Raw genomic sequence first — 20,921 nt, 5'->3', positions numbered from 1 at the left:
GTGAGAGCTCTGTTACTGGCTTCAGAGGGCCCTGTCTCCCTGTCCCCACTTTGCAGAGATCTCTGTCTTTCTCTTTCTGTATCCCTCTCCTCTTGTCCTATATGGTCACCAATCCCATCATGAGAGCCCCATCCTCATGACCTAATTAGCTCCCTAGAGCCCCAGCGTCCAAATACCATCACACTAGGGGTTAGAGCTTCATATATACATTTTGGAAGGGACACAATCCAGTCCACAGCCCACCCTGTGCCAGATGACCTCTGCAGGGCACTGGAGAACACATTCTGTCCCCAAAGAGGGAGCAGCCCCAGCAGGACATCTACCAGAAGGCCAGGTTAGCTCTGGTTTACTCTGAACCATAAACCTCCCCATCACCTTGGGATTTAAAAGGAGCATCCCTGGAGGTCTCCAATCAGGGCAATTGGAAGAAACTTCCTACCTAAGCTCAGGCAGAGCCCCTTTGAAGAACCACAGGCTTATCCATCACATTCCTAAGTCCCCTCTCCAAGGGAGAGGCAGCTGGGGACGGTAGTCCTTTATTGGCTGTTGTTGTTGATTAGTTGTTGTGTCCAACTCTTTTGCGACCCCATGGGTTGTCCATGGAATTTCCCAGGCAAGAGGTTTCCATTTCCTTCTCCAGGGGATCTTCCCCACCCAGGCATCGAACTTGAGTCTTCTGCTTGGCAGGCAAATTCTTTACCACTGAGCACCTGGGAAACCCATGCAGAGGCCCACATGATTTTCCAGACAAGAACCTGGGAAGGTGACAGTGGCCAGGCTACAGAGCCAAGAGATAAAGTCCAACACTTTGCTTCATCAGATCGGTTCCAATCCACCCCCTAAATCTTCATCCCCCACAGGCAATCTGGTACTCATGAACTTCAGGTTCAAAGATAATTATGATAATCAATATCCTCCCCAGGTTTCCACACAGAATAATTAAGGAAGCAAGGCAACTTTTCCATGAGATTAGGAAATCATGTGCCACATTCCTTTCTGAAACTTCCAGAACGGTCATTGTAAATCCCATTCAACTTCCAACCCAGGAGGAAAAAAGAAATGAAACTCTCTGTGTCGAGCTGGGTAGCCCGTCTGGTTAGAAACCCTCCTCTGTTTTGAATGGGAATTTATCTCATTACAAAATCCACCCATTCACTTAGTTCTACCCTCTGAGAACATACAGAACTATGCCCACCCTTTCCCACCTGGCAGCCTGTCAGACACAAGAAGGGAATCTTCGTTCCCCAGCAACCCTTCTCTGCCCAAGAGATGATGCCCTTCCAGGCCTCCCAGGCCTTCCAGGGACCTGCCCCAGGGTCCCCACCAGCTTGGCTCTCACCTCCAGACCCTCTTCCATTACCTAAAAATTCTCATTCAGCCGAGTAGTTGTAACACCATAGCCCAGCTTTCCTGTTGCGCTAAAACACTTTCCAAAAATTCTGGAAATTTGTTATGGTCATGGCTGCCAAGCCCACAAAACCCAGATCCCAATCTCTTACTGAGAAGCCCAAGAACATGTGCAAAAAGAAAAAAAAAACCTTTTGGCTGGACATCATCTCTTGGTCCCTGGGATGAATCATAAGTTTCTTTCATTGTTGCTCTTGGCTGTTCCCCCCGGGTCAAAGTTGATGGTTGATGAGACAGATACCACCCCTAGTGATACCCTCTGCTCCGGGTGTGGAAATCTGAGGGCAAAGGCAGCACTGAATATCCCAGCACAGGGTCCAGGTGATTAGACTCATTGACAGAAGGTGACACAAGACCAGGGATCACTCCTGAAGGGTCATCTGCAAGGGTGACCCCTTGCAGATAACTCTTCCTGCCTCAGAGTTAAGGGCACGAATTAAGAGTTACGTCAAGGACTCCACTCGGTACTCCAAGTCAGCTCTGGGTTGTCAAAAGACTTTCTTTGACTAACCCCCCACACACTCCCCACCAGGATCTCCATGCAACACCCTCACTTCCTCTGTCTGCAACTCCACTGAGTCACCACAGCACTTGTGTGTCAACTTCACAGGCACCATCATAGTCCGTGTTGTATTCTTCCATGAGACAGGACTCTGCCTCTGTGCTCCTGCCTTGTCCCCTAGACTGGGAACTCCTGGAGGGGAGCCCCTGGGTCTTATTTATCAGTGTCTCCAATCCTAGCATGGAATCTGACACAAAGTAGGCACTCACGTAAGATGAATGATGCCGAAATGAGCTGATGCCTTGGCCTCACTTTGTCAAGCCTTTCATATCTCATAGAGATAGGTGGGAATTGAGCATCCCTCCCTCTGGGTGGGAGTCAGGAGAGACCACCATCTCCATCACAGTGGGATGACCTGTGTGTGAGCTGGGCTGCTCAAAGCATGAGCTGGGCTGATCCACCTGATCCCTTCCTGAGTCCATGAGCTCTGCTTCTTCCTGGCTAGAGAACGTGGTCTAAAATCCAGACCATCACCAGCCTACTCCATAAGCAGAAACTGGGGAGAAGAGCCCGGCTGACCTGGGACAAATTCATCCCACCCCCAAGAATCACAGAGGGGCAGCAGGTTGACCACAACCCTGATTAACCTCAGCAATGAAGTGTCTCGTAACTATTTCCATCATATCCCAGGACAGGGGAACCAGCCTGCTCGGTACAAACCACAGCACAAAGCTCCAGGGAGGTCCAGGGTAATGCACAGTGTCAACACGATGAGTCAGGACAAGGCAGAAGCCTCTTAGAGTGGCTAGGTCTCTGCTCGAGGACTTGGAGATTTCCCACCCTCACATAGCCCCTGTCAGCTCATCCAACATGACATGAACAATGCTGGTCAGGATCATGCCTGGTGGGAAAGACCAGCCAGCTTCCTCCTTTGTGGTTTCCATGGTAACAAGGGCAGTGTTTGGGCTCCTGACTGTGGGAATGAAGAGCAGAGGCTCCCGCTCCCCATTTCCCATCTGCTGTCACCTCCTGCTCACTTCCTTAAAGGCCAGGGTGGCAAAGGATGCTCTTACCTGCCAAGATGAAGATACCCACGAGAACCAGGAAGACCAGCAGGTAGAGCCCGAGGACTGCATGCTTCAGGGCCGATAGGGAGCCCAGCTGGGTACAGCAGCCACCTGCTCGTCCTTTGTGGCATGGACCTAACAATAAGGGGAAAAGACACTTGAAAATTCCCAAAGCCATTTTGCTCTTTTGGTCTCATCTCTCCCTGATGCATGTGGATGTTCACGTGGCAGCCTCCCCCCCGCCTCCACGCATACCTTCTGCACATCGGTAATGCAGGTGGAATGGTAGGGAGCATCTCAGAACTGTGATAAGCTTTTCAGCTTCCCTCTCTCCTCCCAACCTCTGTGCTCATGAACGAGCCAGAAGGCATGCCAATAGCTCACATGGCCACACAAACCCACCCTCCTGGAGCCAGTGCCAGAAGCAGAGAGAGCTAGGATAGGCTGCCTTCTACAAAATGCTATTGCCCTACATGATCAGGAGGAGATGGAGAGAATTTTAAAAAGAGGTTGCAAACTCCAGCTTCTAACAGTGGCAGGGAAGGGAGGTGGGCCAGGTGGGCCTGGGGAACCCACCAGAGCATGCCCCATCTGCAAGCGGTTGCTATGTCGGAACAAGGGCCAGGTGTTGACAGATCCAAAAATTTCAAGACAAGCCAGAAATGATTTAGAGAAATCTCCCTTTTTTATGTGTTGACAACTAATTGGGGGGAGGGGAAGACAAGGGAAAAATAAAACCACTAGGGAGTGTAAACAAAAATAAAACACATTTATACAGCTGAGCTGACCACCAGTTTACAACCTTGGGTTTAGATTTACAGGAAAACACAGTACAGCACTTCATCCTATGAAACTATTCAAGGCTCACCATGTCCTGGTCAAAATGGAACAGCAAAATACCAGCGTTCTAATGGACCTTGGGGCTTCCCAGGTGGCACTAGTGGTAAAGAAGACACCTGCCAACTCCGGAGATGCAAAAGACGCGGGTTTGATCCTTGGGTCAGGAAGATCCCCTGGAGGAGGAAATGGCACCCCACTCCGGTATTCTTGCCTGAGATATCCCATGGACAGAGGAGCCTGGCTGGCTGCAGTCCAGGGAGCTTCAAAGAGTCAGACACGACTGAGTTTCTGAGCACAATGGACCTCACGGATTGTCTAGTTCAACCCCTTCAGTTGATAGATAAAGGTTTTCAAATGTAAGGGACAGACCCTGGGGTGAGGACGCCACGTCCTGACTCCAGGTCATCTTTCCACTAGAATTCTTCTTCAAGCCTCCTTCAGATGACTGCTACAGAGGCCAGCAAGCTCACCCATCTCCACCGACTCGGTTACTGACAGTGAAGAAGAAGAGATGCCATCCCACCCTGACTCCCAGCATGGCAGATAAGAAATGATGGAGGGCTTTTTTTTCCCATAATGTGCCCATATTATGTTCAATCTCCACCCCCTGCCAGGGAAAGTATTGCCAACTGGAGAACTGTTCACTGCACAGGGAGGCAGATGTGGGAGCCAGGAGAGGTTGACAACAGATGTTGAAATAATTGGTATTCAAAAAACATTTGTAGAGATGCTGTGATAGGACTTTCTAGCGATCCAGTGGTGAAGACTCCATGCTTCCAAGGCAGGGGACACAGGTTCAATCCCTGGTCAGGGAACTAGGATCCCACATGCCATGCAGCACAGCCAAAAGATATCCAAATTTTTTTTAATTAAAAAAAAAAGATGCTGTGATGTTTGTGATCCTTGGTACCTTGGGGTTCACCAGGGAGCAGCTTCGGGGGCTCCTTATTACCTATCATGAAGCATTGCCATAGCTCACCAGAGGTATTGTTCAGTGAGGAACATTTTCCCACTCATTTATTCTATTTTATTGAAGATACTGTTGCTAAAACAGCTAAGTAGAACTCTTACATAATATTTCCATAAAACATCGGGTACAACTTGGAACAAGTTGTCGAGAAATACAAATTCAATTACCATTCTCATCAACCCCCAAATGTTAGCAAATTTTGAAGAGTTAACCTGATTTTCCACTGTCTTGCGCAATGTACATCTTTCTAATGTATCCTAAATCTTCTTTTCCAGAATGTTCTATCTCTTCCCACACAGTGTGATCTATAACCTGTTTTGCTCCTAAATATGCAAGCTTCTTGCAGCATTTTGTCTTTTTTGTTTGTTTCTCATGAGAACAGCTGGCTGGCCAGTTGCAACTCAGTGGAGAAAAGTTTATTTCCCTCAGGAGCCTGAGTGGTAGGCATAGCATCATGTATTGCACAAATATTTTTTTAAAAATTTAAAGACTTTAGTGAATTCGTTGCAATATTGCGTCTGTTGTTTATGTTTTGGTTTCTTGGTACTAAGGCATGTAGGATCTTAGCTCCCAGACCAGGGATTGAACCTACAGCCCTTGCATTGGAAGGTGCAGTCTTAACCACTGAACTGCCAGGGAAGTCCCTAAATATTAGTATCAGCTCTCCTGCTCTAAGACCTGTTTCCTCTTGAGATGATGATGAGAAGGATAGCAGCCTTAGCTATAGGGAGGGACCAGCAGATACCCCGGCTGAAATGCCATTATCCTTACATTTATCCCAAATTCATCTTGGGCTTCTCCATTCATTGGCTTTGTTTGACCCCCTCCTATTTCTCTTGAAGGTTTAATTAAGTTTAACCATATTCTGTTAACCGTTCCAGTTTCACCAGACAATTATATGTAAATCTATTCTCTCAAAAAGATGTTGATATAATTTTTTTTGCACGCAACTTTTTTACTAAGGCACAACACTCCATTATACCTTGCCTGAACTTGAGGAAGTCCATTGTGTAAGTTGAGCATTAATACAGTAAAGGATTAAGTGCAAACAATACAGAGTCATGGATTGACTAGTGAGGCTACTTCATGATTTGTAAAGGGATGGGTTAGTGCTAATTGCCATTCAGTTTGAAATTTTTCAGCTTGAGGAGGAAAACAAAATAATTGGGACCTCTTCCTTCCTCTAGGGATGAAAACATTTTCCTAAACCAATGAGTTATGAGGCCAAAGCTTCTTTTCTTTTACTCCCACTAATTAGAACATCATCCCTTGATTGTCAAGTCTGTGCTGACTTTCAGTGTTGGCAGAAAAATCACACAGCCAAGAAGACTACTGACTTGCATCTTGTTTTGTTGTTGCATGTTTGTCTCTAGCTCATTGTTTAAGAGTGGGTCAAACTGCAATGATACAGTTCTAATTTTTTCCCATCAAAAAAAGAGTGGAGAGAATTCCCTGGTGGTCCAATGGTTGAGACTCCACACTTCCACTGCAGGGGGCACAGGTTTGATGTCTGGTCAGGGAATTAAGATCCCGTATGGTGCATGGCCTGGTCCAAAGAACTTTTTTTATTTAAAAAAAACAAAAAGAGTAGCTCCCTTCTCCTCTACCTGAGGCTTCTGTCTAATAAGTGCCACTGGTGACAGGTCCCTTTGTCCACAAACACACACAATACAGAACTTCCTCTGAGACAGCTCAGTCCTTTTAACAAAATATTACTTTGTAAATTACACAAACATCTGTTCTAAACAGAACATAACAATGGTTTCAAACAGAGATTTTCCACCAATGGTTAAACAAGCAGAACTCCATTGAATGATTCTGGCAAGATGGCTAGTGAATATGATTGTAAGGGAAAGAAAGAAGACAATATAGGGTAAAGACGAGTTACTAAGTCTGCCCAAAACACATTTATTAGTTTTTTAATGTAGTATGGCACAGCATGTTAACTGAGTAAACCATTCAAATTACTTAAGTTTAGTGGAAGATTGAAAATGCTCCAAAACCATGCAATGAGTAATATGGTCATTTATTTGACTTTTTAAAAAAGTAAAAGAAATAAGCCATCAAGCCATGAAAAGATATGGAGGAAACTGAAGTGCCTATTAGTAAATGTGTGCATGTGTGCAAAGTCACTTCAGTTGTGTCCGACTCTTTGCAGCCCCGTGGACTGTATGTAGCCTGCCAGGCTCCTCTGTCCATGCAATTCTCCAGGCAAGAATACTAGAGTGGGTTGCCATGCCCTTCTCCAGGGGATCATTCCAACCCAGGGATCAACTTCTAGGGCAGTAAAACCACTCTGTATGATACTATAATGATGGATGCATTTCATTGCACACTTGTCTAAAACATTGCAAATTTGTCTAAACCCACAGAATGCAGAGCAGCAAGAGGGAACCCTAATGTAAACCATGGACTTTGGATGATGATGATGTCAATGTAGCTTCATCAGTTGTGACAGATGTACCTCCCTGGTTGGGGATGTTGATTCTAAGGGGGGCTGTGCATGTGTGAGGCAGGGGGCATGTGGGAACTCTCTGTAGTTTCCACTTAATTTTACTGTAAACCTAAAACTGCTCTAAAAATTAGTCTACTAAACAAAAGTAAAGGTTTTGACTTATGAATTGGTGAGATAAAAGCTCTGTTGTTTTTCAGTCGCTAAGTTGTGTCCAACTCTGTGATGCCATGGACTGCAGCACGCCAGGCTTCCCTGTCCTTCACTATCTCCCAGAAAAAGAAAAGTGAACATTGCTCAGTTGTGTCTGACTCTTTGCGACACCATGGAGTATAGTCCATGGAATTCTCCAGGCCAGAATACTGGAGTGGGTAGCCTTTCCTTTCTCCAGGGGATCTTCCCAACCCAGGGATTGAACCCAGGTCTCCCACACTGCAGGCATATTCTTTACCAGCTGAGCCACAAGGGAAGCCCAAGAATACTGGGAGTGGGTAGCCTATCCCTTCTCCAGCGGATCTTCCCAATGCAGGAATCAAACCAGGGTCTCCTGCATTGTAGGTGGATTCTTTACCAACTGAGCTAGTTTGCTCAAATTCATGTCCACTGAGTCAGTGATGCCATCCAACCATGTCATCCTCCATTGATCCCTTCTCCTCCTGCCCTCAATCTTTCCCAGCATCAGGGTCTTTTCCAATGAGTTGACTCTTTGCATCTGACAGAATGTGGTTCACTGGAGGAGGGAATGGCAAACCACTCCAGTATTCTTGCCTGGAGAAAACCCATGAACAGTAAAAACTCTAACAGACTGTTACTAAGCATCCACTGTCCTACTGTGGCAGCCATCTTTCAAGATGGCTCCAGAGGATCCCACCCCTTTGCATAGTCTCTTTCTGCACTCTACAGGGATTGGTTTGTGTGACCAACAGAATATGGCATGAGTGATAGTGTGTCACTTCTGAGATGAGACAAAATACACTGCTGTTCCCTGCTTGCTTGCTCTTTATCTCTCTTGGAATATTCATTTGGGGGGAAGCCAGCCTCTATGTCATGAACACACTATGGAGAGGCTACATGCTGAGGAACTGAGGCCTTCAGCCAACAGCCACGTGAGTGAGTCTGGAAGCAGGTTCTCCAGCCAGATCAAGACATCAGATGACTACACTCTGGCTGGGATCTTGACAGCAGTCTCACGAGAGACCCAGAGCCAGAAAAACCCAGCTAAGTTGCTCCCAGACTTCTGCCAGATAGGATTATACATATATAAATTAAATATATGGGATTATAAATATGTATACACACATATTCCTGAGCAACATTTTAGATCTGAAAAAAAAAAAATCTTAGATGTCCTTTCACCTCCATGGCTTTCTCATAAACAGGGTGAGACAAGAAATTTTTGTTGCTTTAAGCTGCTAAGGTTTGGGGTAATTTGTTCTGCAGCAGTAGATAACTAATACACTATGATAGACAGTGGGAAACACAAAGACAGCAAGCTGCTTGAGGGAAAGATTTTGTCAGCATTATTTATGCCCAACTTTTCAGTTCTTAAACCAGTGCCGGCATACAGTATGCATTCAGAAAACATGTGTTGAATGAGAGAGAAAGATACGATCACTGCCTTTCAGATGCTCACATCTGAGGGGAAGAAGATGTATAAACAGATAACTATTACAGAGGTGGAATGAAGTAGTATAGTGGGGTGATAAGGCACAAGCCAAGTGTGGTACTGCAGAGGCAATGATTCTGTGTCAGCAGCTCATCCCAGGGTCTGCCTGGAGGAGGCAGTAACTCAGCAAGGTTTTGAAGCCCAGGCCTTTGTAGATGGGCTGAAATTTACTCTTTCGCTCTAGCTTGATCGTCTTATTTGTAGCTATTATAAATTTGAAAACTATGACATTAAGGTGTAGGTTGATGGCAGACAGGGATGGGGCTTCCCAGGTGGCTCGGTGGCAAAGAATCTACCTGCTAAGGCAGGTGACGCAGGAGAAGAGGGTTCGATCCCTGGGTCAGAAGATCCTCCAGAGCAGGAAATGGCAACCCACTCCAGTATTCTTGCCTGGAGAATCCCATGGACAGTGGAGCCTTGTGGGCTATGGTTCATGGGGTCACAAACAGTCGGACATGACTGACCGACTGAGCATATGACTTTAAGAAGAAAACTTTCTTCCTCCATATGAGAACAGTTCTGAGGAACGTACCAGACAAAGCTGTTAGTTATTAAATATAGTTGTTTGGTCACACACAAAACCAGATCGAGAGAGAGAAGGGTGCCACCAAAACAAAGCAAAAGCTCTTCCAAGGTCTAGGAGAATCAAGGGAAAGGTTTTCACCTCTCAATGGCCTCCAGAAAGGAGTGTGTCATCTCAGGAGATCAAGAAGCCAAGAGAAGGAGGCTCAAAAGCCTTAAAGAAGACCGTGGCTTCAAAAGAGCAAAGAGCAACTCAAAAATAAGTACCAAGTGACTTGCAGAATGGGTTCTGCATGCCAGGCTGGGAGATGTTGTTTATCTCAGTGGGGAGTCATGCTTCCTGATGAATGGCTGGAAGCAGTCAGTGGACGGTTTCTCAATCTCTACACACCCCGTCCACATGAAGCCTGCACAACGTTGCCAGAGCTGAGTATTCCTGGGCTATTATTTTCTTTCTCTATTGTGTGTGTTTGTCAGTCACTCAGTCGTGTCTGACTCTTTGCAACCCCATGCACTGTATCCCACCAGGCTCCTCTGTCCATGGGGTTTCCCAGGCAAGAATACTGGAGTGGGTTGCCATTCCCTTCTTCAGGGGATCTTCCCAACCCAGGGATCAAACCTGGGTCTCCCGAATTACAGGCAGATTCTTTACCACCTGAGCCACCAGGGAAGCCCCATTTTAAAAAATTTATTTATTGGCTGTTGTGAGTCTCTGTTGCTACATGAAGGCTTTCTCTAGTTGCAGCGGATGGGGGCTACTCTGTTGTGGTGTGCAGGCTTCTCACTGCAGTGGCCTTTCTTGTTTTGGAGTACAGGCTCCAGAGGCACTGGATTCAGTATTTGTGACTCGTGGACTTAGCTGCTCTGGGGCATGTGGGATCTTTCTGATCAGGGGTCGAACCAGTGACCTTTGCGTTGCAAGATGGATTCTTAACCACTGGACCACCAGGGAAGCCCTCACTCCACTTTTTTTAAACTTAAATTTATGTAAGAAGGGAATTTTCTATCATCTTCATAAGTGGAAAAATTAGTGTCTTCCTATTACACTATTATTAATGGAATAATAATGGAATAAGTAAATGGGTTTTATTCCATTAAATAAATATCTAATTATTAAAACAGCAAATTCACACCCATAGACCATTTTGAATACCGCTGTCTTGCATATAGTCACGTTCTGAGAATCACTGATGTTAGTAAAAGTAATTAAATCACAGTTCAGTGAAAGTTGTGGGGGGAAAAAATGTTGATGCACTTCACAGAAGATTTCTCTTATGGAGAAGCAAAACAAAACTTTTTTGTATGTTCAAGATAATAATCCAGAAGGTAGAATGTTGACGATTAAGTGCCACTGAAATAACCATGTCAGAACCTTGCCCTTATCTTTGGTACTAATCTCATTATTCACAATTGTTGATTTCCATCTCTGTCTTCCAAAGGTCTCCTGAGACTCATTCATCTCCCTACCCATCAACCAGCACACAGCAGAACCATCACAATAAGTTTCTTTGCAAGAACAAAGACATGTGTAATCCATTTATTTTTGGTGCAAAGACTGGTTCTTAAAGTTACCGTATGCAAATAGTTGACACATTTTTGTTGGCTGCAAAACATATTTTTTGAGCAAGATGTTGGTCCCAAAAAATAAAATCTTGGCTTTCCTTATTCACCCATGATTTGGAATGGCTACTTAGTGCTTATAGAGGTGAACTGTGGGAGGAATTCATTGGAACTGAATTGACACTTAATCCTAGCTGGGTAGCATCATCAGGCGTGGCTCTTCCTAGACATCTAGAAGCCTGAGCTCTACCCCTGGACGTCCTGATTCCAATTCAATGATGAAATCACATATCTATGGCAACAGGTACCCAGTTCTGGAGTAAGGCATTTTTCATTATCAAAACAAGATGAAGACATATTTTTGGAAAATCAGTGAAGTCTCACTATTATCAGAGCTTCATTTTAAAACTTTGATTTCTCTTTAACAGGACACACCCAAAAGGGGGTTGTCTAAAACCATTTTTTTATCCCTTGAGGTTAAAATTGTGAAGCATTCCTTTTAATCATGGGACCCCCTAAAGAGCTTTTGCTAAAATACTGTCTGCTGAGGGTGGGGAGGTGGTTAGGAGCAAAGGGTAAAGAACAGAAAAGGAAAATTTATCTGAAAACTACTCAGCCCCAAACAGTTGAGCAGAGGAAGAGTCTGGAGATGGTCCCCCGATGTCAGCGGGAGCCCCGGAACCACAGGGCCTTTGTTTCCTGGAGGACGTATTGTATTAGGCAGGTGAGGGTTCCTGACACCCCCAAGGGTACAAGCATGGGTGTGGGGCTCTGAGCAGGCCGATTCAAAGCCTGTCTCTGTTTCATACTTGTTTGGAGAGCCTGAGAGAGCATTCTGAGGCAGGCTCTGCATCAATTTAGCCTTTCTTTGCAAAGCTGATTCTTCCGTTTCTTTTTTTTTCTTGTAAGATTTTGTTTGATGTGGACCATTTTTTAAGTCTTGATTGAATTTGTTACAATATTGTTTCTGTTTTATGTTTTGGTTTTTTGGCCATGGGGCATGTGGGATCTTAGTTCCCCCAGACAGGGATTGAACATATGCCCCCTGCATTGGAAGGCAAAGTCTTAACCACTGGAACTAGGGAAGTCCCTGATTTTTCAATTTCTTAACTATAATTTTAAGGCATTTGGGGAGTTATTTTGAATTCATTTGCCTCCCATTTGAAAAAATACTCACAAATTGCATTTGACCAAAAGTGAGTATTATTTGCATTATTGTATGGCAGAAACCAACATAACATAAAATTTTTTAAATATATATTTAAATTAAAAAAATAGAAAAAAAGTGGGTATTAACTTCTTTCCAAAGAACCTGAGTCTAAATAATATTAAAAAAAAAAAAAAGAATGAAATTATTCAATTGACACCTACTTGAGTTTCAGCAACAACAAACAGATGGCTCAGTGGGTAAAGAATCTGCCTGCAATGCAGGAGATACAGGTTCGATCCCTGTGTCAGGAAGACCCCCTGGAGGAGGGCACAGCAACCCACTCCAGTACTCTTGCCTGGAGAATCCCATGGACAGAGGAGCCTGGCGGGCTACAGTCCATGGGTCGCAGAGTCGGACCCGAATGAAGTGATGGAGCACATGCACACACAACAACAAACAGCCTTTTCTTTTTTGTTCTCTGTGGTCCCACAGCTCCTACATAGCAGGTGGAGATAAGGTTTTTATGGCTGGGAGGGACCTTGGCACTCATTTCATCAAGGATCTTGTTAAACCCACCCAAGGCTGATTTCATCATTCTCACTCTGGTTACTCATCACCCACATTGTTCACTGTAATAGAGAGCCCCAAACGACCTCTGTCTTTGAAGCCGCCTCGCTTTCTGGCTTTCACAAGGACCTCTGTTTACTTCCCCTCAATAAAGGGAAGAGGAGGGTGTGAGGTAAGGACATGGCAGAGCAGTTTCATCTGACCTGAGTCTGGGAAGGTCCCACACCACCAGTGGGGCCCGGGTGAGCACCCAGCACCACTGCCCCACGGGACCACACACCTGAGTCTTCGAGGCAGACAGCCCTGTGAGGGCGAGAGACAGAGGAAACTACAGTACTCCCTGTGATCGGACGGGATCCCATTTCTAAGAAAGGGAGAGGGAGGAATGGTGGAGCTAATTCAATTTAGATGTTATGATGACCCAGGACAGTTTCTCCAAGTACTCCTAGAGATCTTTTGTAACTTCCTTGCAATATTTGTTATTTTTTCTCCGGCCCTATCTATTTCTCAAGTTACCCTGCATGAAAATTTTTGAGAACAATCAGGGGCTTGTGTGCTTATTTTTCAGCAGTGGGAAGGGACTCTGGCTGATGTGCATTTAATTTTGCAGCTGGGGCTGAGGGACGGAGAGAGAAAGCCAGATGGGAGGGGACGGAGGGCAGTCAAGGTGAGCTGGCTGGTCACCGCAACCCAGGAGGAGGGGAGGGGACAGGAAAAGAATGAGGTCCTGGGGCTCAGGGGAGATGCCTGTACTCTTATCCAACATGGGCAGTAAGTACGTGGGTTGGAAGGAAGGCTGTGTCAACGCAGAGAGACTCAAAACAACAAAGGGAGTGAAGGTAAGGGTTGGGGTTCCCTGGTACCTCAGTGGTAAAGAAGCCACCAGCCAATGCAGGAGACATGGGTTCAATCTGCAATCCGGGAAGATCCCACAAGCCACAGAGCAACTCAGCCTGCGCACCACAGCTGCTGAGCCTGCTCTGTAAAGCCTGGGAGCTGTAACGCCTGAAGCCCAAGCACCTGGAGTCCATGCTCTGCAACAAGAGAAGCCACTGCAATGAGAAGCCCCCACTCAGCAACTAGAGGAAGGCCCTCGAAGCAAAGCAGGCTCAGCACAGCCAAAAATAAATAAATTATACATATATATATATATACATACATATATACACATACATATATATACATACATATACATACATACATATACATACATACATATATATATAAAACAACAGCGGGCTCGGGGTTCGGTCTGAATTGGGGCCAGGGACGCTCCTTCAATGGAGTGTCTCTGGAATCCCTCTCAAGAAGATTCCCAATTCCTCTCCTGGCACCTCGTCAGAGGAAATAAATCATCTGACGATGTATTTGCAACGTGGAGGCCAGGGCTTAGCTATTTCCACATTTAAATCATTACTCTTTCCCGGCTTCTAGAGCAACATTCAGCCCATGCCCTGGTCTAATGAATCGGTGAGTCCTCGAGGCAGGAATGGATACCTTTAATATCCCACCCCCACCCGTCTCACTCCCCCAACCACCAATTGAGTTGGAAGGGCCATTTAGGTATCTGGCAGGGGTGGGGAGCGGGTTGTCCTGTTTTCCTTTTAATTGGAGGACAACTTTTTTACAATGTTGTATTAGCTTCAGCTCTATGTATACATATATCCCCTCCCTCTTGAGCTTCCCTCCCACCCCCTAGGTCATCACAGAGCACTGAGTTGAGCTCCCTGCGTTATATAGCAACTTCCCACTAGCTATCTGTTTTACATATGGTAATGCATTTATTTTAATGCTGCTGCTGCTGCTGCTAGGTCGCTTCAGTGATGTCCAACTCTGTGCGACCCCATAGATGGCAGCCCACCAGCCTCCCCCGTCCCTGGGATTCTCCAGGCAAAAACACTGGAGTGGGTTGCCATTTCCTTCTCCAATGCATGAAAGTGAAAAGTGAAAGTGAGGTCGCTCAGTCGTGTCCAACTCTTAGGGACCCCATGGACTGCAGCCTACCAGGCTCCTCGGTCCATGGGATTTTCCAGGCAATTTTAATGCTACTTTCTCAGTTCATCCCACCCTCTCCTTCCCCACTGTGTCCACAAGTCTGTTCTCTACCTCTGCGCTTCCATTCCTTCCCTGCAGATAGGCTCATCAGTACCATTTCTCTGCATCCCACACATATGCTTTAACATACGATGCTTGTTTTTCTGACTTCACTCTGTATAACAGACTCTGGGTTCATCCCTCTCACTAGAATTGACTCAGAAGTGTTGCTTTTTATGGCTGAGTAATATTCCATTATGTACATGTTCCACAGCTTCTTTATCCATCCCTCTGTCGATGGGTATCTAGGGTGCTTGGGGATCTGGTTTTGAAGACAGGAAGCCTAAGGCCACAGCCCTTGTCACCTGTATGGAATTGAACTAGAACCACCTCTGAGGCTTCCAAGCTCAGAAGCCCCCCGCTCTGGCCTCTGCACAGGCAGCAGTTGAGGCTGGGCCCCTGAAGAAAGTTCAGTGGGTCTGAGCAAAGGTGACGGTCCTCAGACCCATTGAACCTTTGCCCCCTGGTAAGGGCTGGAACCAACAGTTATGTACAGAGCTTCACTGGCAGATGGCCAATGATCAGATAGCTAATAATGGGAACAGAATTGCACTCATCAGTTGATGAAGAAAAATACAGATTTGTCCTGAGTCAGCTCCCAGAGGGCAGGGTCTATAAGATCTATGATTCATCTCTGGATCCCCCAGGTCTGGCATGTAGCATATATTCAATCAACATCTGTTGGCTGTGTGTAGATAAGAGAGTCTAGTAAACTAAACACAAGTACACTGGGCCCTCCAAGCCATTGTTTAGGCTTTTGCAATAACCATGTATTCACAGACTTCCCTAGTGGTCAGTCAGGTGCTTAAGACTTCACTTTCCAATGCAAGGATGTGGGTTCGATGCCTGGTCAGGGAACTAACAGTTCACATGCCAAGGGCAAGCAATCCTGAGTGCCACAACTAAGACCCAACACAGCCAAATTTAAAAAAATAAAATTAAAATGTGTATTCTAGTTTCTGTATTTGATACTTTGACATCTTGGGGCCTTGGCATAAGAAACAGCTTCCTCTCCACACACAATTCATCTTTTTATCCAGGTATTGTGCTGTTTATTTTTCACTGCATTTTTAATTGTTGTTGTTCAGTCGCTCAGTTGTGTCCAACTCTTCTGCGACCCCATAGACTGTAGTCTGCCAGGCTCCTCTGTCCATGGAATTCTCCAGGCAAGGATACTGGAGTGGGTAGCCATTCCCTTCTCCAGGGGATCTTCCCAACCCAGGGATTGAACCTAGGCCTCCTGCATTGCAGGCAGATTCTTTACCATCTGAAACACCAAGGAAGCCCCCTAGGGTCTAAACTATCTAGAAATAACTTTGGGCTTTGAAAACTTAACTAGAACAACCGTTTTTATATTCCTGATCACAAAGCAAAATGCCTTTCGCAGGAGGGCCATTCACAGAGGGCCAGGAAAGGACACACCCCACAAACTGAGGCTCCTGGAAGGCTGGCTTTTCTTTCTTCCACCCCCTGGCGTGGCAATGTCCTTTTCACCTTTAGTCTGTCAGCATCCTTCAGAGACCCCCCACCCCAGCCCCATAAACCTACACGCAAAAGGCAGCTCCCCTTGGATGCCCTGGAAATGCTTAGAATAGTTGAGATGTCACATTTACATTTTAATAGCCGCCCTTAGGCTTGGGACATCATCTTTCATCCAGGTTTGGACATCAGGAAGGACTTCATCTTTCCAGCTCCAGAAGGAAGGAGTGGATTCGTACATTTGGCAGAGTACACTGAGGTCAGAAAAGGGCCAGAGAACTAAGATGCCAAGATAGAACTTGCCTGGCAAAGGGACAAGATCAAGCTCACTGTTACTTGTAGACAAACTATAAGATCATTTTCAGAGATGCTGTTAACAGTGAATAGTGCTCCAGGGAACTCCGCTGTGTGACGTGGCAGCCTGGATGGGAGGGCAGTTTAAGCAAGAGTGGATATGTTCTTCCTCGTTCACTTGAAACTGTCACAACATTGTCTGTTAACTATTTCATGTTCAGTCATTCAGTTGTGTCCGACTCTTTGCAATCCCATGGTCTGTAGCCCACCAGGCTCCTCTGTCCATGGAATTTTCCAGGCAAGAATACTGAAGTGGGTTGCCATTGCCTCCTCCACTGAGCCACCTGCTATACCCCAGTGCAAAATAAAAAGTTTGAAAAATAAAAAAAGTGAATAGTGCTGAATGAATCAACATACAGGGAGAGCAGGGCAAGCGGAAACCAAAGGGTTCCTGCAAGCTGCAGACGGGAAGCTTGCCCAGTCTCCCCTTACACTCAGTGTCCTCTTCAGTCTGCACCTCACGACCTGACTGCTGCCCTCTGCCCCTGTCCCTGACACTGTCTATCTTCCAACTCCCTCCTCCACTAGTTGGATTCCCTGAGCTCCCCAAGGTGACCATGAATGATAGAAACTAACCCACGCTGAGTGCCAGGAGAGGAAACCAGAGCCGATGTAGGAAATAGATGGGCTCCAGGTTAGACATTTCCAACTGAACTCCTGTTTGCCTTTCACTGGGGAAGGAAGAAGTGATCTTCAGGCTGGATACTTACAACTGTCAGCATTTCTTGAGATAGGTGGGCTCCAGTTAAGGCATTTACAATCAGCCTCCTGTTTGCCCTCCGAAATGCAAGTAACAACAGAAACAGGGTAAATAGCCAGGCTTTGTCTCTTGTAAACACCTTAAGGTGATAGTCATGGCTAGAGTCAAGGTAATAGTCATGGCAGGGACAAAGAGGGGCAAAACCCTGACTGAGTGAAGGATTAAAGGATCTTTGCTCCCTCCTCTTTTAGGGAGAAGTGAAGTGAAGTGAAATGAAGTGAAGTCGCTTAGTCGTGTCCGACTCTTTGCGACCCCATGGACTGTAGCCTACCAGGCTCCTTGGTCCATGGGATTCTCCAGGCAAGAATACTGGAGTGGGTTGCCATTCCCTTCTCCAGGGGATCTTTCCGACCCAGGGATCGAACCCGGGTCTCCCGCATTGTAGGCAGATGCTTTTACCATTGAAGGGAAACATTATACATGTGCAGAAAGGCTCCTTGTGGGTCAAAAGTCAGGGGATAACACCAGGCTATAATGAGTCTTGCTCCACTTAGAAGCCTTCACTTCCGAGATGCATCTTGCCTGCAGGGTATGTGTGCACCCAAGGAGTGTCCCAGGGTAGGTCAGGTGCGGAAAAAGAAGCCAGATAATCAGCCTGAAGGAAGACAAAGACCCAGAAGAACTGCCCTGTATAAATGACTTAACTGCCTCTTTACCGCGCTCCTTCTCACCAGGGGGATGCACACACCCTTTCTCTCTGGGTGTGCATCTCTGCCTTGCTTCTGTCTCTTAGCTAAGCAAGCCATTTCCCTATGTTCTTTCCCACTTGTTGTTGTGCTATATCTCTAATAACAAATTTCTCACCTGCATTTACAGTTTCTAGAGCTTCTCAGGTGGCGCCAGTGGTAAAGAACCTGCCTGCCAATGCAGGCGATGTAAGAGAGGTGGGTTCGATCCCTGAGCTGGGAAGATCCCCTGGAGGAGGCTGGCAACCCACTCCAGTATTCTTACCTGGAGAATCCCATGGACAGAGGAGCCTGGTGGGCCACAGTTCACAGGGTCGTAAAGAGTCAGACATGACTGAAGCAACTTAGCAGGCAGGCAGGTTACACTTTCTGCCTCCATGATAAATGCATTTTTCACTGGTGGCAAGTGAAGTTACTCAGTCATGTCCAGCTCTTTGCAACCCCATGGACTGTAGCCTACCAGGCTCCTCCGTCCATGGGATTTTCCAGGCAAGAGTACTAGAGTGGGTTGCTGTTTCCTTCTCCAGAGGATCTTCCCCTCTCTGGGATCAAACCCGTGTCTCCCGTAATGTAGGCAGACGCTTTACCGCCTGAGACTGGCAAAGAGCCAGGGGAAAACAGCTTCTAGCCTCTAGTCCTTGCTAATCTGATGGCTAGAATTCCTGGTTTCCATCCAGGCTACCCAGGTTCAATTCCCGGGCAGAGAATGAAGATCTTGCTTCATGCCACCACTCACTGTTGCGTCTCGGAGATTAGAGCCCGCCCCGTCCCTGCAGCTGCCGTGTTCTCTCTATTTTTAGTTGGAATACAATTGCTTACACTGTTGGGTTTGTTTCCGCCGTAAGACGAAGTGAATCAGTTCTATGTATATACACATACATCCCCTCCCTCCCACCCCCATCCCACTGCCCTAGGACGTCATAGAGCATCCAGCGGAGCTCCCTGCGCTATACGGCAGGTTCCCACTAGCTATCTGACGCAACTGAAGCGACTTAGCAGCAGCAGCATGTGTATTAGGGGCTTCCCTGGTGGCTCAAAGAGTAAAAAATTTGCCTGTAGTATGAGAGACCTAGGTTTGATCCCTGGGTCGGGAAGATCCCCTGGAGAAGGGAATGGCAACCCACTCCAGTATGCCTGCCAGGAGAATTCCAAGTGTATATATGAACGTCAATGCTACTTTCTCAATTTCTCCCACCCTCTCCTTCCCCTGTTGTGTCCACAAGTCCATTCTCTATGTCTGTGTCTCTATTCCTGCCCTGCAAATAAATTCAACTTTACCATTTTTCTAGATTTCTCATATATGGGTTAATATACGATATTTGTCTTTCTGACTTATTTCACTCTGTGTGACAGACTCTTTTAACAAGATTTCCTGAAGACAGGACTTCTTCTGCCCGCTGTGAACATCTTGGTTATCCTGACTTGAACTCAATCTCAAGCCAGATAACTGGGAGTGGGAAGGCTTAGGGAGCAGGGGGGCTTCAGGACACCATGCAGAAGGCTGGGACCATCACAGGTCCCCACCAGCTCTGTGGCTGGATCTTAGGTTAGCCAGCATACATGTCTGCAGGGCAGGATCCCCGCCAACCCTACCTCTTTGGGCCCCCTCTTCATGGCTATATTTATGTCTTCCCAATCCTCCTGCTGAACTCTGCATGGGCAGGTTGGACTCCAGAAGCCCCAGGAGAAGGTGGAGTGAAGGGGGAGGGAGGGATGCTGGGGAGGGAGGGGCATTTTTCTGACCTAATGTCCATAGAGGTTACTGTCCCAGGCTTCCCGCCAAAACCACTTAAGACCCTGTCCTTATGCTCTTGTCCAAACCTATTTGGGTTTATATCTATTTCCTGCCAGCGGCACCTTTTAGAATAATTCATTCCATCTGTCTCCTGCATCACAGCCATTTATTCCCACGGCCCTGCCCTAGCTATGTCATAACCCAGGACAACTCCACCTCTGAAACTCCAAAGAATCTGCTCAGAGCCCTTCACCACAAGCAGCCTGGTTCTTGAATGCACAAGGTCTCTGAGTCCTGGAACTGCAGTGAACGAGGTGAGCTGTGCTGAGTGGCAGGATTTTAAGGATCAGGCAGCTGTGGACTGGAATCCAGGCTCTGCTTCTGACTAGCTGGGTGACTTTGGGCAATTAAATTCATCTAAGACTTCATTTTTTTATTGACAAACTGGGAATACTCATCCTGAGGTTTAATGGAGACAATGTATTGAAGCCCCAGCCACGAACTCTGTCAAGGGGAGCCATGTACTGAGATCGCTTGTATACATCACACTGTATCATCACTTCTACTGGACCCCTGCCAGTCTCCCATCACCTCCCCCGGTCTCCCTCACTCCACAGAGCCAAAATGATCTCCAGGGCTCCTGGTGCTCCAGGACAAGACCCCCTTCCCCTGCCCACACACCAGGGAGAGGGTGCTGGAGTTCTAGGACTCTCTGCACTCCTGCCAAGACCCCCAGCACCAACATTCAGCTTTGCCAGAAGCTCTGCCCTGAGACCAGCATCCCAGCCTCAATCCTGGCTTCCATCAGCTCCATGAAGCCCCAGGGCTCCCCATCACCCACTGTAATCCCCAGGCAGCCCTGTTTATCCTCCTTAACATCTCCCTCCCCATCTGCTGAAAACTTCCCACTGTGGCCCCGGACCTCCCTGCCAGTCATCCGAAAAATTCCTGATTCCCCCAACCTCTGCTTGGAAGATTTCTTTTTCTTTCTTATTTTAACTGAAACCTGCTTCCCTTAAGTGTAGATTTCTTTTTCCTATCCTTATGCAACCGACCTAAAGGTGCATGGGGTGTTTTTCTCTGCTCCTCATTGTTACTTCCAGAACCTTC

The 20,921-nt window shown here is 46.6% G+C and overlaps 1 protein-coding gene across 1 annotated transcript in view; it reads right to left on the bottom strand.

Annotated features, from left to right (window-relative positions):
* SCARA5 (scavenger receptor class A member 5) overlaps positions 1-20,921 on the bottom strand; it is a 128,484-nt gene that overhangs the window by 95,385 nt on the left and 12,178 nt on the right. Inside the window, exon 3 of the mRNA XM_043891178.1 lies at positions 2,983-3,111. Coding sequence (XP_043747113.1) covers positions 2,983-3,111 — 129 coding nt within the window. The remainder of the gene's footprint in view (positions 1-2,982; positions 3,112-20,921) is intronic.

This window comes from Cervus elaphus, chromosome 29, assembly GCF_910594005.1.
Source record: "Cervus elaphus chromosome 29, mCerEla1.1, whole genome shotgun sequence".
In the NCBI taxonomy this organism is placed as follows: Eukaryota; Metazoa; Chordata; class Mammalia; order Artiodactyla; family Cervidae; genus Cervus; species Cervus elaphus.
The sequence above is the reverse complement of the archived record's forward strand: the minus strand, read 5'-3'. Positions and strand labels throughout refer to the sequence as shown.